General features: G+C 49.8%; 1 protein-coding gene across 5 annotated transcripts in view; it reads right to left on the bottom strand.

The window, feature by feature from the left end:
• Positions 1 to 17,884, bottom strand: part of FLI1 (Fli-1 proto-oncogene, ETS transcription factor) — a 105,864-nt gene that overhangs the window by 30,345 nt on the left and 57,635 nt on the right. For all 5 annotated transcript variants that reach the window (XM_032709589.1, XM_032709586.1, XM_032709588.1 and 2 more), the window contains one exon: positions 8,778 to 8,989. In XM_032709589.1, coding sequence (XP_032565480.1) covers positions 8,778 to 8,989 — 212 coding nt within the window. The remainder of the gene's footprint in view (positions 1 to 8,777; positions 8,990 to 17,884) is intronic.

Here is a 17,884-nt window from a genome sequence, read left to right as displayed (position 1 = left end):
GTCTCACTGGGGGATCTCTGATAACAAAAGCAGTTGGAGGAGAGAGAGCTGGAGAATTCAAGAAGAATGACTTCCAGACAAGGCAGTGGCTGCTTGCAGGCCATACTCAATACTCTGGAATACTGAATTCCCCAAACCAGATAAAGAGCATGTACCTGTCACATGGGCCTGTTGGGCACACTCCACTGCCCTCAATCCTTTGTTGCTCAGGGCATTTTAGCAACCCTGCAGGTACAGCTGGGTGTTCCTGGGAGCCCTTTGGGGCTCTTCCAGGTGTTAAAACAACCTTCCTGTTCCGTGGAGCCTGTCCCCTGACAGACACTGCCCATCCCGTGTCCTAAGGCACTTCTGCAGAGCTCTGCATGGACACAGGGACACACCCCTTCATGGTAATTAACATGGAACTCAAGATACAACCAAAGGGACAGGGGAGTCACAGCACAATACTCAATATTAGCAGGAAGAGCCTTATTCCACAGGGCTGAACACAATTGATCTTGTCTGTTCTTAGTCTGAGCTCAAGGCTCTCAGCACAATGTGGGGATTGTTGGGGTGTTCTGTGCAGGGCCAGGAATTGGACTTGATGATCCTGATGGATCCGTTCCAAATTAGGAGATTCTGTGATTCTGAGATTCTGGGATTCACTGATTGTGGGAGTCTGTGATTCTATGATTCTGGTATTCTGGGATTCTAGGATTCTGGGATTCTATGATTTTGGGATTCTATGATTCTATCATTTTGGGATTCTATTATTCTGGATTCTATGATTTTGGGATTCTATGATTCTATCATTTTGGGATTCTATGATTCTGTGATTCTATGATTTTGGGATTCTATGATTCTATCATTTTGGGATTCTATGATTCTGGATCCTATTGATTTTGGGATGCTATGATTCTATCATTTTGGGATTCTATGATTCTGGGATTCTATGATTTTGGGATTCTATGATTCTATCATTCTGGGATTCTGTGATTCTATGATTCTGGGATTCTAGTATTCTGGGATTCTATGATTCTGTGCTTAACAGTGCCCCAGTCCTGGAGAGGAAATCTGGAAATCTTGGGTGCCTTTGGCCCGAGTCAGGAACCCCAGAGCACAGCAATGGTGTGCGGAAAAGGCTCCAGCCCCAGTTTGACTTGGAGGTGATGGGGTGATGAGGAGGGAACACTCAGCAGCTCAGGTGGCTCTGTGCTGAGCTCTGGCCTGCCTGCAGAGCCTTGGCAAGTGTCTGGGTTGCTCTGGGACAATTGTGAGCCTCCAACCACAGATGGGAGCATGGATTGTGTTTTTATCCAGCTGTAATAGTAACTCATGCTTTTAGTCACTTCAAACACCAGCCCAGAGCCTGCCACACACACAGAGTACATCCCAGCATATCCCAGGGAAGGGCACATTATTGCCCTCACCTTCCCAAGGGTGAGTTCATGCCCAACATCTACACAAAGCAATCCCAGAGCCCACATTCAGGACAGTTCAGGCCGTGGGTTTAATCCCACAGCCATCCTCCTTCTCTGCCAGAAGCCAAGTGGTTTGAGAGGAAATCTTTTGCTGCAGGGTAAGAACTATGACAGTGCAGCAAATCCCACCCTCTGAGTTCAGCTGGCAAGGCTTCCCAGTCAGGACACTAAACAAATTTGTCTCTCAACCTGAACTGGGGGGGAGGGAGAAATTACTGAGCTTTGGTTATCATGGCTGGGAGATAAATGCTCCACCGAGATATTCTGAGGCAGATGGTAATTTTTTCCTCATGTCTTACTAAGAGAATGTTGCTTGAAAATGGAAATAAGATGTATAAGTTACACATGTTCGAATTTAAGGTTTTACTATTTCGCCTACTGTTTTTCCAGGCAGGGAACCAAAATCCGCCTTTGGAGAGGGAACTGCTGAAGGTTTAATGTCCCCGTGGCAGTGAGGAGAGGCTGAGCAACTGCAGGGCCACGGGTTTTCACAGGGAATGTGCTCATGGCTCAGACTGCTGAAATGCTCTGTGTCAGGTGTTAAACGCTGTCTGTGCTGGCAGAGAAAAAGCCCTGAGGCAGCACAAAGGATCTGATTCTCTGCTGAGGAACTTGAGGAACGGCCTGTCCTGGGAAGACTCGGAGAGCATCCATGTTCCAGGGTGTCAGACTGGCCCTGGGAGGGGACCAACCTGCTCCTGCCCTGCCTGGGGCCCAGCAGCTGGTGTGGGTGGGGTGGGAAGCCCAGGGCTGGGGCAGAGCTGGACGCACAGCCCCACATGTGGATTCCCACCTGCCTTGGGGATGAATTCTCCCTCCTTCAGGCACCACAGTTCCCTGCTTTCAGCACATCCCAGGGGCTCCTTGCTGCCTCAGGTCCTTCTGCAGTGGTCACCCGCACCCCCCTGCTCTGGGTTAAAGTTATCCAGGAAAAATAACCCCTGCAGCTGAGACACACACTATTTATGGTGAAATAATAACATGGGTAATGCTGATACAGACCTCTAGGATACTGTTCCACCATAGACCCCACCTGCAGTACTGTGCCCAACTCAGGCTCCCCCGACATTAGTAGGACGTGGAGCTGTTGGAGTAAATCCAAGGGCTGGAGCCCCTCTGCTCTGGAGCCAGGAGAGCTGGGGGGGTTCCCCTGGAGGAGAGAAGGCTCCAGGGAGACCTGAGAGCCCCTGCCAGGGCCTAAAGGGGCTCCCAGAGAGAAGTTTTGGACAAGGGATGGAGGGACAGGACACAGGGAATGGCTTCCCACTGCCAAAGGGCAGGGTTGGGTGGGATATTGGGAAGGAATTCTTGGCTGGGAGGATGGTGAGGCCCTGGCACAGGTTGCCCAGAGAAGCTGTGGCTGCCCCAGCCCTGGAAGTGTCCAAGGCCAGGTTGGATGGGGCTTGGAGCAGCCTGGGCTAGTGGAAGGTGTCCCTGCCATGGCAGAGGGTGGAACAAGATGGTCTTTAAGGTCCCTTCTATCCCAAACCATCCTGGGATTCTATGATTCTCTGATATCCAGACTCCTGGATAATAACATCTTCTAAACAGTTTATCCCTGCTTTCTACTGGAATGAAATGACCCTCAGGAACAGACCACAGAGCCCTTGGCTGTCTCTGCTCCCTCTGCTCAGCATCTTCACATGACCCACCCAGCATAGGGACAGCAGTGACCCCGGTGCTGTCACATCTCCTCCATGGTTTGGGGATGATATTTTCACATCACACACTCTTGGTTTGGCAGTTTGGACCCTCCCTACCCCCTCCTTGCTCTGTGAGTCTCAGCAGCAAAACCCAGACAACCTGAAAAACTCAGAAAGATCTGAAAAATCTGAAGTGGAAGGGACTGAGGTGCCCCCACCAACCACTGTGGGAGGAGAAGCTGCTCCACGAATCCTGCAGGACACAGAATGTGCTCCCTGTACCTGACCGGGTTGTGTCCGTGGGGCTGCCTCCCTTCCCTCTGAGGAACTTTTCAGGATGGTTGGATCCCAGTCCATTGGACAGACATAACTGGGAACAGCATTACCCAAACTTCCCTGGGCAGGAGACTGATCTGTCCTTAAGAAAACACCAGGAAATCTTTAGTGACAGCAACGGGAGAAGATCCTTAATTTTGTGTCCTGTGTATCCCAAGATTTCCTACCAGATCCAAAGAGAGCCTTTTCCTGGGAAATCAGCACTGCCAGACTGAACCCTCTCTGCACTCCAGGATGGCTGTTCCTGTCCTGCCCCAACCTCAGTGGGATTTATCCCAGCAGAAGGTGGGTGTAGCTGTGGCCACACAGAGAATGCAGTGTGGGGAACAACAATGGTATCTGATGAGAGCAGGAGCTGTGAGCCAGGAATGGTGTATCCAGGAATATCACCCCTTCCTTAGCTCATGCACTGCCCACAGGCAGGCTTGGATTTAGATAAAGATTTCCTCATTATTTGAAAATGTTTGTGGGGGGATTGCAGATTAAAACCAAGATTAATCCTTGGTTTTTCACAGACTCCAGACTTTCAGGTGGTTCCACAGGCTCTGGGCAGAAACATGGATCTACCCACGTGAATGGATACAGGCTGCTTTCACAACATCCCTGTGGCAATGACAGAGGCCAAGGAATATAGAACAGAACCCATTCCCACTGTCTGTCCAAAGGCTCCTCGTTCCAGCAGCTCCAGTGGCAGTCTCTGGGATGCCAAGATGTGGTATTTGGGAAAGTCTTGGACAAGCAGCTGTCCTGGCACTGACTAATAAACCCTCTGCACAGCTTCAGCCTGGGTTCCAGACACCTGGAAACAAACAATTACTGTCCCAGGGCTCTGTCTAGGAATCACCTTTGGCTTCCATTCCAAAGAACAAAAAAAAGGATTTCAGGAATTTCTGACGCTGACTCAGCTGTGATCAGGGGATATTTCCTCTTTTCTAACCCTCTCTTCCTATCCTTTCATTCTTTCATTCTTCCCACCTTCTTTTCTTTTTGAATTTGCCACTTTTTGTGTAAAGCCCCATTTGGTCATCTCAGCTTTCATAGTTACACTTGAAATTAGATTTTAGTGTGTTTTTTGGTGTGCAGTGAAGGCAGGGAGCACAGACATACTGGAATTCTGCTCGTGGTTCCCTCTGACAGGCCAGGAGCAGAGTCAGCTCCTCCAAACCTGCATCCACCTGCACTTTACCCCTGCTCCCGGGAAGGCCTCGGGAGGGGAGTCACACTGACAGACACTATGAGGCTGCAGGAAGAAGGGGCGCCGCAGAAAGTCGGGAAAATTCGGGTTGTTTATCCCAGGCAGGTCAATGCAAACCCGAGGGGGATGCTCGGCTGCCGTGCCGGGCACAGAAGCACCCCCGGATCCCACTAGAGGGCTCACACGCTGCTCCGCTGGGAGCTCATTCCTGCGGACACCACGGATGGTCCTTCGGTTTGTTTGACACAATTATTGTGGCACAAAACCCCTCTGAGGTCGCTGAACTTGGAGACCTTCAGAACATATTTCAATGTTCTAAAGCAAGAGAAATATAAAATCACAGGATCCCAGAGTGGTTTGGTTTGGGAGAGACCTTCAAGCCCATCCATTCCACCCCCCTGCCATGGCAGGGACACCTTCCACTGTCCCAGGCTGCTCCAAGCCCCGTCCAACCTGGCCTTGGACACTGCCAGGGATGGGGCAGCCACAGCTCCTCTGGGATGTCTCTAAAGAATGTCTCCAAAGCCTTTTCAAAGCACTGACTCCATTACTTTAGCTGGACAAAATCCTGGAATTGCCCCAGTGAAGTTTTCCCACATCCCTGCCCACATCAGCATGTTGGAACATTCTTTCACATTTGAAGATCAGACAAATTTTGTAACACCTTTTTAAAAATCACTCCCTGAATTTAGCTACAAGTGCAGATCTGTAGTAACTCAGTAAATACAGTCAGGATCTGGAATTTCTCTTGCTTTGTTCACTCTTTGCATTTGGAATTTATGTAAAACATAAGCAAAAAAATCTGTTATAAACATGGACTGTAAATTGGGTTAAACTTCACCCAACATTTTCCTAAATAATCCTTCTCCTTCATTCACTGAAATTTAAGATGTGAAAGATTTTTGTTTGTTTATTTTGGGGGGGGGGGTTAAATATAATTAAATATAGTCCTGGGTTTCACTCTGAGCAAGCTGCTGTCTGTGAAGGCAAGGGCAGAGTTTGAAGCCATAACCTGCATCTGGGTCTGATAATCCTGGAAATGATCACAAAATTTCTGTCTAAATCTTGCAATTTCACAGAACTCTCATCTTCTCTCCTAAAACACAGATCCCTCCCTGGGCATCCCCTGTAAACAGTTGGAATGGAGTTATCTGGGAGATTCTTTCTAATTCAGGAGTAAACCAGGACAATCTGATGTGGGGTACAGAGGTGGTTGGGGTTTCTTGGAGGACTTTGAGGGCTCTGCTAAACAAGCTTGGAGAGGTTTCTCAAAGATCCCTTCTCCTACCCTGCTGAGGACCAACCCAGCTCATCACACCCCCAGACCTGTTGCTGGTCTCCAAGAGAGAGAAGCAAAGCTGGGCACTGTCCCCTGCAGTCCCCAGCTCCTCCCCTGGCAGCTCCCTGCAGCTTTGTCCCTGAGTACCCCCCCCCCCCTCCCCACAGCACAGGTGAAAGTCAGAATAAAGGCAGAATAAAGGCAGAACAAAGGCAGAACAAAGGCAACAAAGGCTGCTCCTGTGAGAGGCAGCTGGAACTCGGTGGTAGAGTGTCCTTGAGAAACAAGAAGAGCAGGAGAGGCAGGGACAGAGGGAGGGCGACAGGGGTTGGGATCCACCTGCAGCTGGAGTGAATTTGTGTTGGGATTGGTGTTTGTCACTCCCACATGTGTTGGTTTTGCCACAGGAGTGGCCCAGTCCAACCCCATGGACTGTGATCCACACAAGAAAGGATGGTACATTTTAGCCCTGAACAGGAGAGAGGCTGGAGAAGGCAAGGGAATGTTCTCGTGTCATGGGTGGGTTGGGGCTTGTGCTTATGAGTTATCAGAAGGTAAGGCTGGAAGCTACTGCAGTGCTTGGTCCTGACACGCAAAACAGCCTTTTCTTTTTGTCTGACAGCTTGGGAGGTTCTCACTCCTCCTTTAGAGACACTGAGGACACTTATTTTCTACCCAAGAACCTTATAGTCTCGAGCAAGTCCATAAGGAAGGATTTCCTTTTTGCCCAGAACCAACACACTCCTGGAGGGCCTTTCTCTGGGACTCCCAGGGCTCTTCCAGCTGGTAATGAATCCCTTTGTCCAAGCAGATTATTTTCCTTTTTCCTGAGCAGATGAGGACATTGGCACAGAAGGGTTCCAAAGGAAGGACAGCCCAGGTAGGGAATGCAATGCACGGACAATTTGGGGATACAAGTGCCCACACTCAGAATCTGTACAGGGGCTGAGGAGCACAAATATATGATGCCTGGATGTGACAGCACTACTTGTTCCCTTGGCCTTCCAAAATTTCCTGAGTGAGACAGAAAAGTGTGATGGGAGGAAACACTGTGAGTGTGTATCTGACACTGGGGGTGTGAGCAACTGATGCAGTCAGAGAATTCCAGAATGGTTTGGGTTGGAAGGGACCTTCAAGCCCATCTCATCCCACCCCTGCTGTGGGTAGGGACACCTTGCACTGGCCCAGGTTCCTCAGAGCCCCATCCAGCCTGGCCTTGCTGTGGGCAGCCTGGCAATGCTACAAAGGGCTTCCTCTTCCTAAGAAAACCAGCCTTGGGAGCCAAAGGTGTCCCCATGACCATGAAAAACTCCAGCTGGTACTTTCAAGATCCATCCTTGTCTCTGTGTTATCCAGGGATTGTGTCTTTGAGGAAATAACTCGTTTCCCCGTTTCAGCCTCAGTTCTGAGATTGAAAGCACCAGTGCAAAAATCCACATAGATTTTATGAAGTTGAGAAATGATCCTGAGGTACAACCAGGGCAAGGTTGAGTTCAGCCCACAAATAATCACCTTGAGAGAGCAACTGCTGCAGAGACCTTTATCTGAGAGCAAAATCAGCATCTACTGTACTCTTACGAGGAAACAAAAACAGGCTGCTGTTTGATGTCTTTAACACCATCATCTCACTGCAAAAGTCTGAAAGTGCAAGGCTGCTTTCTGTTTCCAACTCTGTTCTCAGAAACCAGGAAAATGTGCCGCTAAAGTAACCCTAGAGCAGAAAAACCCCTGAGGGTTTATTAACACCCTACTTTAGAGGTGTTCGTGACTTTGAAATTAAAATAAAATTTAAAATTAATATGAGCTCTAAAACCCTACGTTAAAAATAAAAGTTTATCTATATTGCATGTATTTAAAACTGAAAAAAAAATTGAAATTTTTACACCTAAAGGTTACGTGCAAGATGGTGGGACTTGTTTCTAAGCTTTGGTTTTGGAGAAATGGTTTTAAAAGAGGCAACCTGAGCTGTGATAATTAAATGTTTTCAAGTCATTCAATTTGTCATTGAACAAGGAATGATTCACCTCTTCCAGCTCTAACTACAAATGACTGGGGAATGGCCTGTTACTCTTTTGGCTGTGAGCTGGAGAGGTTACACCACAACCGGTGACCCCGTGGTGTCAAAACGCTGCTCCAACTTCTCCTGGACTCTGTGTCACCGGTGGTCACCGATATCCACACAGAAGACATGGGTACAGGACTTTTGTGTTGTTACATCTCATAAACTGCCCTAAAGGACCTCATCTCCTCTTTTTCCCTTCTCCATCGAACAGCCCTCCAGTTTCACAGGGTTGCTTCTGCCCTGGTGGACCAGGAATAGAGCTCAGATACAGTAAAAAGGGCCCTCCAGTGCAGCCCTGACAGTCCAGGAGTGCAGCTGTCACTGCTTCACTCTGGAGCACTGGTACAAACCCCAACTATTATGGTCTGACCACCTTTGTGAGCCCTTGGACCGCGGCACATCCGTGGGATGCTGAACTAGGTGATGGACTAGGTGTGGGTTACAGCAGCATTTGCAGCGTGAGCTCTGCCCTGGCAATGTCCTGACCTGCTCTGGGCAGGGTTCGTGGGGACTGGGATCCCAGTGTTTGATGGGATCCATCCTGAAGAACTGCCAGAGTGAGATGCTCAGGCCATTAAAAAACGAGTCCCAACGGAAGGAACTGTAGGGGGAGGGGGATATGGTCCTACAGTGGTCCTACCCAGAGAGGGGGATTGTTGATATGCAGGACAGGAGCAGGAATGGATGGTCCGTGCTGTGTTTTCATGTGGAATTTGGACTCAGAAGTTGGTCCCTGTGGGTCCCTTCCAAGCCAGGACATTCTGTGATTTACAATCAACAGCAGGTGTGGGAAGGCTCTTACCTGGATCCGTTCATGTGGTCATACTCCCTTTTGACACTGACCCTAACGGACTGGTTGATCCACTCCTGCTGCGGGGGCAGGGGGTTGATTTTGTGGGGTTGGCCGTAGTCGGGGTTCCCTGAGGCCGTCATGTCTGCCTTGGGGAGCTGGGGGGCAGCGCCGTACGAGGAGTCGAACAGGGACTGGTCGTCGCTCACCACCGACAGAGCCTCCTGGGGAGAGACAAAACAGGCCCTCAGAGCTGTGACTAAACCAGCAACTCCTCTGCAGTTCTCCTTTGAGCTGGTGAGCACCTGCAGGGCCGCAGCTGCCCCACGCTGTCTGCAACCACCATCTGCCAGGATCGCAGGTTGAATCAGAGCCCCCGGGGGCCACCAACCCCTATGCAAAGCAGGGCTGGCCTGGCTTGGCTTTGCTTTGCTGCCTGTGCTCGCTCGGGGTGGCACCAGCACTCGGGTCACTTCTGCAAACGGGGAAGGGGCTGCTCTGTCCCCTCCCTGCTCAGGGAAGCGCCTCCAGCTGCAGGTCGTGCACTTGCTGCTCCCGGCTCAGCCCAGGGATGTGCAGTGGGCAGCATTTCTGCAGTGACATCTCCTTTCACGGGGTTTGTGTGTTTTTGAGGTTACTGCTGAAGGAGGAGCAGCCAGTGCAGGTCAGAGTTATGGGTGTTCGTGGTGCAGGAAAAAATGCATTACTTTACACTTTTTGTTTATTTTGTGGGAAGTGTAGGACTGGTGCTTTACCAAACTATGCATTTCTAGAAATGCTTAAAAACAGGAAATGGTCATCCTTTTTTTTTTTTTCCCCTGCTGAAACTCCTACTGTTGACAAAAAGTTTTGATCATGCACTTCCTTGGGTTGATGTGCTCAGGTTTCCTACACAAAGCAAGCTGGGCTCTGATGGCTTTGGCACAGCCCTGGTGATTCAAAGTGCATCTGCCAAGGTCTGCATGTTCTTGCTGGAGCTCAGTTAACCACACATAACACAGCTGCCTTTATGGCTGGCAGGGCAGAAACCGAAGGAGGAACCTCCCAGACTAAAAGCACATACTCTTTTAATGTGAATTAATGGAGCAACCTCCAAAACAAAGGCAGCAACAGACTCACCTACTGTGTGATCCACTGAGCATTCAAAGATACCAGTGATGTGTGGGCAGCAGTGGGTCACTCTCAGCACACAGACAGACAGACAGACAGACAACTGAAAGTTGTGTGTGCTGAGCCCCTCATGCGCAAAATTCACAGGGCACAGTCCCTATTGTGAGCCTTTAAAAATAAGAAATTACTGTTCTGTCCACACCTCCCCCCAGTCGTTGTTTCGGGGTTTGTTCTGTAAATTCTTCCATAACCCGGGAGGGAAACAGAAATTCTGAAAACTTAGAAATGCAGCTCGTGGAACCCCCATTGCACAAGAATCCAAGTGCAAATCAGGAATCACCAGGCTCATGGTTGTATGTACGGCCATTCTTCGCGAACAAAGATTTGGGAAAGGTCTTTACCCTTCGAGCCTGCGCAGTGGATTTTTAGGTGAGACACAGTGTGCGCTGAGCTGAGCCCACCCTTTAATCCTAAGTTCATCTGCCGGGGCCGAGCGAGCTTGGACGGTGGCAGTGAGGTCCTCAGGACATAGGTTTGTTTAGAGTGACCTTCTCTTAGATGGATGGCCTTACAGGGCTGACGAGCTCCATCTGCCCGGGGGTTTTCCCTGACCGGGAATCAAACCCGGGCCGCAGTGGTGAGAGTGCTGCATCCTAACCACCAGACCACCAGGGCTCATGGTACCATCACAAAAAATGTGATGGTACCATGACTCCCAATAGCTGGGAGTCTACTGGGTGAACATGAGAATCCCCCTCAGCCTGAATTAACCCACTTAGAGAGTCAGGGCAGCATCTACAGAAATCAGCACTTTTCTATCTCTGATCTCAGATCATGCAACAAACCCAAATAAGCTGAAGTGGTCTAGAATTTAAGTGGGCCTGACTAAGGAGGAACCCTCAAACATCTGCACAAGTCCTGCTGAAGTTACAGTGTTTGCTGTAAAAATCTTGGGATCAACCTCTCCCAGGGGCTCTGTGAAACAACAAAGCTGAGAGTTGTTACCCCACACTGCCGATGCTGCCTCCTGGGAGCAGCTCACACTGTTCAACCTTTCCAGTAACTTTTCCTTGCTGGATTCACAACCATTCAGAAACACCCTTTCCCTTTTTCAGCTTTAATTAGAGTAAGGGAGGGAGTGGAAGCTGCCCCTGGGAAGAGTTGATGTGAATTGTGTCCCTCGAAGGGCTGGGACTGTCTCCAGGCTGTGACCTTCAGCTGTGTAGGAAGGTCCAAGAACATGAGATGGTTCAGCTCTTGAAGGAGAGCAAAGCCTTCCCTTCGGAGGTCAGATGGAGTGACTTGCTGCTTGTCTGATTCGCTGAACTCAGGATGTCAGCCTGGCTTCCTAAATGACACATTTTCTGTGGGCCTCCATTTCCTCTCAGCACAAAAAACGTGGGGTTGCCCACGTTCTGGCCTGAGGTGCCAGGTGAATCCCATGTTCCTGGGCTGCTGGACTGACTTAGGACTCTCTAGACCCACCCTCTGCTGGGCAGAGACGAGGAAACCACGAGCACCACAGCAAATTCATCAAAGAAAAATTTCCAAGGTTTGGAGATTTCCAGTCGAAAAACATACATAAATTGGGATTTTTTTAAGGGAAACAATATCTGGGAAAATAGCTATGATGGTTATCCCACCTAATCAGTGTGAGAGGTTGCTCACAATATTTTTTACAGCAAACACTGTAGCTTCAGCAGGACTTGTGCAGATATTTGGGGGTTCTTCTGAATTCAAGCGGAGTCGGGACCACTTAATTCTAGGCTGCTTTTTCTGCTTAAAGCCATTTTACTTCTGAAGAAGATGGAAAAAATTTGGAAGGCAGGGATCTTTCTGGCTGTCCCAAAAAAACCCAAACCCAACAACACTCCAAAAGATGGCCCTGGACTTGGATCAGTGACTGGGGTTGCATCCAAGTCCAGTTGACTTTACACACAGGCAAGAGTACACTTCTGTGTGATACACCGAATAGCTGGTGGAGAACCCACTTCCTCAGATAAGGATCTTCCTGAAAGACAAGTGGCTGCTAAGACCTGCCTGCGTGCAACTGGTGTTAACTGGGCCAGTGGTGACCTCACAGGCAGGAGGCACTGGAACCCAGCAGCACTGAGCCCAGCAGCACTGGAGCCCAGCTCTACCTTCTGCTGCATTTTTGCTGTCTTGAAAACTCTGTGGCTCACAGGAAAAGAACTTCAAATGCCCTGGATGCCACCAGGGCACCTCCTGTGCCAGGAATGGTTTGGTGAGAGCCACAAAAGCTCCAAGAAGCCTGAGGGCTGGGGGAGCTGAGGTGCCCGAGCAGAGGAGGCAGCGACAGCAGCACCTGCTCAGCTCCTGCAAACAGCAAACCTGGGGCTGGGGACAGGCAGGGAAGTCGGGTGGCACAGAGCCAACCCTGCTGCCATCAGCTCCACTGTGGTGTCTGCAGCCACAGCTGAACAACCCCACAGGAGTGGGAGGTGCCTCTGCTGCCAGGGAGCACCTGGGAACGTCCCGGCAGTGACGGGACCCGGCACTCAGTTCCCTCCCTTGGAAGGACAGGGCTTGGCTGGCCCTGCCAGAGTGTCAGGCTACAGCTGAGAAATTGTAGAACCTTCCTTGTGCTCCCTGTGATGGGCTCTGCCTGGCCGCAGCTGCAGTCCTGAAGGGCTGGTCTGTTCAGGGTGTGTTTGGCTGAGGCAGAGACCAGCAGTTAAATCCAATACCAGAGGGCAAATGTCTCTCTGCTGGAATTGAGAGCTGCTTGGTGTTTGGTGACAGCAGGCAACTGGGCAAACACACTGAGCTGTTTGGGTGCCAACACAACCTGCCCAGACAGCCCCAGCTCGCCAGGTCCCCCCACACCTCTGCCCCCCGCTCTGTGGCCTTGGGTGCCCAGACTGAGCCTGAGACAGGGGGCTTGTGTGTGTTCCTCTGGCATATATGTTACATTATATGGCCTCTGGGAATAGGCCAGCTTCAGTTTTTCCAGTTTTTAATCACATTCCTGGCATAAATGTGGCAAGTCCTGTCTCTGGCAGCTCACACAACCGAGGCAAGTCCAGCTCCCGGGAAGCCCAGCCCAGGCTCTCCAGTGGCAGCCCCAGCACTGAACTGTGCAACCGAGGGCTGAACCAGCTCTGCGAGGGGCTGACACACTCCTGCAGCCCTCAGACATGAATCTGGGCCTTGGCTGTTATTTATGCAGCAGTTTAGAGTTGCAAAAGGGCAAATTTGCAGATTTTCCTTTCTTTAGATGAGCCATCTAGACCCAGGTCCCAGGTTTAAGGGCTACATAGGGTGAGGTACAGTTTGGTTTTGGTCCTGTGGGTAGGGAACCCAGCTTGGTCTTCTGGTCACGCACTGGGGAGGGCTGGCAGTCCACCAGTGCTCCCAGCAAGTTATCCTGGTTCCTCACAGGAAAGGGAGGTGGCCTGAATGCTTTAAAAAAGATTCCTCTTTGGCAGAGGACATTTGAGAAGGAGAAAGGCCAGGAGAACAAGGGCTGGGGAGGTGACCATGAGCCCTGGTTTGGTGCTTTCACCCAGGTATCACCCACTGCCCTCAACAACAGCCCCTTCCAGGTACCTGTAATGTGTGTTCACTGAATATCAACTCTGAGCTCGTTACCTTCACTTTTCTGACCATAACCACATTCAAAAGGCATTGCTAAAGATCAAAGCTTCAGCCTCCTCCACAAAGTCTGACTTAGAAGAGACAAAATGCTGAGTACCTGAACCATCCTGCCATGGAAAGATCACTTCCACCTCTAGAGGAGTGACTTTCTTCTTTCCTCTTCCCACCCCCAATAATATAATTTCATCACTCCTAATCCTGAGAGAAAATCACTCCCGAAATATTTTTGCAAAGAGAGTGTTACCAACATGGACCCAGCTCCTGAAGGGCCAGAGCTACGATGCCAAAAGCCCCAAACCAGGAGCAGGAGAGCAGTCTCCCACATGGCCTGAAACCATTTTTGCACTGAGGAGCGTGAGTAGAGCTGGCTTTGGCTCTGCAGTGGCTTCAAGTCAGCACTTCTGCTGCCAGCAGCTCACAGAGCAGAGATTAACATCAGACTGGCAAGAAAATGAGCCCAATACACAATTCAAAAGGAGCAGGGTCTGTGTTGGTCTTGGGCAGCACATTGGGATGGATTGGGCACTGAACTGGGAGGCAGGAAGGCAGCGTGTTATCTCCTCTCCTGCCTGGCTCTCGGGTAACCTTTGGAATCATTCCCTCTCCGGGTCTTTCTCCTCCCTCAGCAGCCCTGCTGCTTGCCAGCTGACCTGTGCACCCCATGGGTGCACAGCGCTCGGCCAGTGCTGTTCTGACATGAACAGTGATCTTGGGATATACTCTGATACATCACTCTCCCAAGAGCACCTGACCAAGCCAAAAGAGAAGCCCTCTGCAGCTTTCCCAGCCCACTCTCTCCAGGTTTGCTGCCACTGCTCCCCTTTCCTTTCCTAAAGGATAGGCTGGGGGCAGGAACTCACAGGACTCCCCCTGGGAAAATCACAGTCCTGGGCATTTTTGCCAACAACCACAATCCATTTGGTGCCCTTCAAACAATCATTAGGTTCACTTGAGGTTTTCCTGAATGCAGCTGGAAATCCATCCTAACAGCCTGTGAATCCGAGGTCAGAGCAATCCTGCCAAAGGGCTCTTTCCTCTTTTATCAACTGCCCGACCCTTCCAGACCCAGGCTGGCCAGAGCCCTTTCCCTGCTGCAGCAGCACTAAGGATGAGAAGACAGTAAACTGTGTCCAAATTTCTGCAGATTTGAGGATTTCGTGTGGATAAAGGAGGGCTTTCTTTAATTATTTTATGACATCCACACGCATTTGCTCCAATCTGCACTGGAGACTCACTCACAGCTCCAAAGCACATCAGTGACAGGGACAACTGCCACCAACTTCTCCTGCGAGTCAGGCTGCCTTGGCCTTCCCTTCACCAGAGGCTACATCCAAGGGCAACTTGGCATCTTGGAACACAGCATCACTCCTTCACAATTGGAATAAACGGGAAACCACAACTTGGTAACTCGTGCTAGGTGGAAACAAAGCAGGAGTAGAATGGTAGAAATAGAAAAACCACAGTGAAAAATAGTAAAACCCACTGATTAGGCAGCTAAAATTGGGGCAAAAATAATTTGCAAACTCTCTTAGGGCATTCTATGTATTTCTTTTATTCTTATTGTATGTTCACTGTTCCCACAAAAGTTCATACCAAGCAGGTAAAAGAAGGCTGCTACAATCAATAACTCAATATTTGATCTCAGGATCCCAATAATCTGACTCAAAAAGGGTAAAAATTAAATGCATTCTCTGTACCTCACTTGCAGGAAAGCACTTGACTTCAGGCACACGTTATAGGATCTGGCACTAATGACTTTTTTTCTCAGTCTAGACTTCACATGAACGGTTTCAGAGCCTTTTTGGTTGTTTCCACCAAGTGGGAATAACCAGCTGACAGTATTCCTTCCCAACAAGTTGCTGCATTAAGCTGATGATAAGGGGGCTCAGAGCAGCCCTGAGCTGTGGGAATCCCCTGGGAGAAGCCTCTGATGATCTCAGACAGGACAGGAGAGGAGGTGGAATAGACAAGAACCTGCCCAAGTATTGCTGGGCCTCTTGACCCTGGAAAGGAATGTAGGGAAAGCATGGGGCTGGAGAGACTGGGGGAGTCTGATAGAGATCTCCATCCCATCAGGACCATATCCATCTCCATCATACACACCATCCCATCTCCATCAGTCACATCAAACACATCCCATCTCGCATCACACACCATCCCATCGTCCATCAGACACACCATCCCATCTCATCGACACATCATCCAACTCCACGCCTCATCCCCTCTCCATCATACACTCTTCCACCCTGCATCAGACACATCAATCCCATCTCCATCAAACAACATCTCCACCTCCAGCAAACACACCATCCCATTTCCATCAACACACCATCCCATCTCATAATACACACCATCCCATCTCCATAATACACACCATCCCATCTCCATCAGACACATCATCCCATCTCCATCAACACATCATCCCACCTCCAGCAAACACACCCACCCCAGCTCCCATTTCCATCAAACACACCATCCCATCTCCATAATACCACCATCCCCATCTCCATAATACACCACCATCCCATCTCCATCAGACACACATCCCCAAATCCTGGAGCTGTGCAGCAGCTCTTCCTTTCTAGACCACAGCAGCTCTGCTCTGGAGCCTAGAACATCCCTGCCAGGCTCCAGCTGACTCACCTTCCCTGGGCTGGGATAGGGATTTTCCTGAGCACTCCTGACTTCTCCAGTGCTCCCCACCCTGCCAGGTCCCAACACAGGGACCTAGGAGGAGGTGTCTGCCCATCAGGACAAACCACAGCTCCTGGCTTCTGTTCCCAGAAGGTTTGGGAGGATTTCTGCCCAGTTCTGCCAACCAGGACATGTGAGATGATTTAGGATGAGGGCTGAGCCCTGGAGGTAGAGCAGGAAGCCTGTCCCAGGTGCTGGAAGCTCTGCCATGGCCGTGACTTGAGCCAGGGTTCTTGTTTCAGCTGCTAATTTCACTACAAAAGGATTCACCTCCACCAATGAACAGCCTAACCCTGCTAAGGCTGAGGACTACGTGATCTCTCAAGATCTTTTCCAAGCCATGTCATGTTCCCAGAAAATCAATCAGCCTTTGTCACGTATCAACACTCCCCTCAGCCACTTTGCTGTGCTGTTATCTCCACTCATCTCTGCCCACAGCTTTTCTCCTCCAAAGTTCTATTTTTCTTCCACTAAGCCTTGACATTGTGTGGGTGATTGCAGTCAAATCCACCTGGGTTTAGCTCACTATCCCCTTAATTTTATTTTTTCCCTTGCTCTTGTAAAATAATTGACTTATGCGGAGCAGATGTGTTTGTAAACACAGACACATGGATCCAACTGCGAACATTCCCACTTCAGTAAATATTATTGCAGTGTTTTTATGGGCTTTGCTGCTGAAGACACAGCAAGGCAAACTGCAGGATGGTTTCAGAGTCTGGCTTCCTGACAACCCCAGACTAGCCTGGAGCATAAATGCAGTGTCTGCTGCTCTGAAATCCTGTGCTGAGCTCAGCTTTGTCCTGCAGCACCCACTGCCCAGCTCTTGATGTGGTGCCAGGGGCTGCTTTCCAGGGGCAAATATTTCAGCAAGGGTTTGCAGACTGACCAGGCACTTTGTGTCAGGAAGCTTGAGCTCACTTTGAGCTGCATCTGCCTGTTGCAACAGTGCCACCTTTTCTCTCAAAGCAGAGCTTTTGGGTGCTATTTTTACTCATATCAGAAACTGAGACTATCTGAGGATAGTGCTGGTTTTGTTTTCCATATGCAAAGATAAATTGAAGTTTTTAAATATAAATGATTCACCCTAGAAAGGAAAACAATAAGTGGAGAAACCAAAAGTAGTGGGGGGGTTGAGAGAGAGGGCATGTCCATCTCTGTGCCTCCTCGTTGGCTGCCTAGGAAAAGGAGACAGCAAGTGGAGTGTGAAAAGCACGAAGGAATAGGTGCAAACCATAAAATCTTATCTTTTCATTTTGGGTTCCTACTGCCAGAGCACTGGAAACTGTGAGAAGAGTGTTCTCCCAGGAATTCAAGATCAGGGAGGTGGCAGTTTGGGGAGACATAAATATTTCAGGTTTGACTCACAGCTCCAGCAGTGCCCATTCATTATTTTTCATTCCACTTTGATACCATTGTTACATTCACAAACCCCGCCAGAGTATCCTGTTTTGTTCCCTGACACCATTCCTGCACAATCGCAGGAAGCCCATCAGGAAACCTTCATCAGGGGCTGTTGTGTTTCCATCTGCAGAGAACAAAACAGGCACGTTCAGCCCAAGATGACTGAGCCCAGACTAAGGAAAAACAACAGTGGGAAAGGATCCCGCAGCGTCTCCAGAGCGAGCCCAGTGTGCTGCTCTGAGAGCCCAGGGCAGTGCTCAGCACCCTCACCTGGGAGAGCTCAGCACCCTCACCTG

Source organism: Chiroxiphia lanceolata, chromosome 23 (genome assembly GCF_009829145.1).
Source record: "Chiroxiphia lanceolata isolate bChiLan1 chromosome 23, bChiLan1.pri, whole genome shotgun sequence".
NCBI classification, from domain to species: Eukaryota; Metazoa; Chordata; class Aves; order Passeriformes; family Pipridae; genus Chiroxiphia; species Chiroxiphia lanceolata.
Note: the sequence above shows the minus strand (reverse complement) of the source record. Positions and strands in the feature narration are given on the sequence as shown.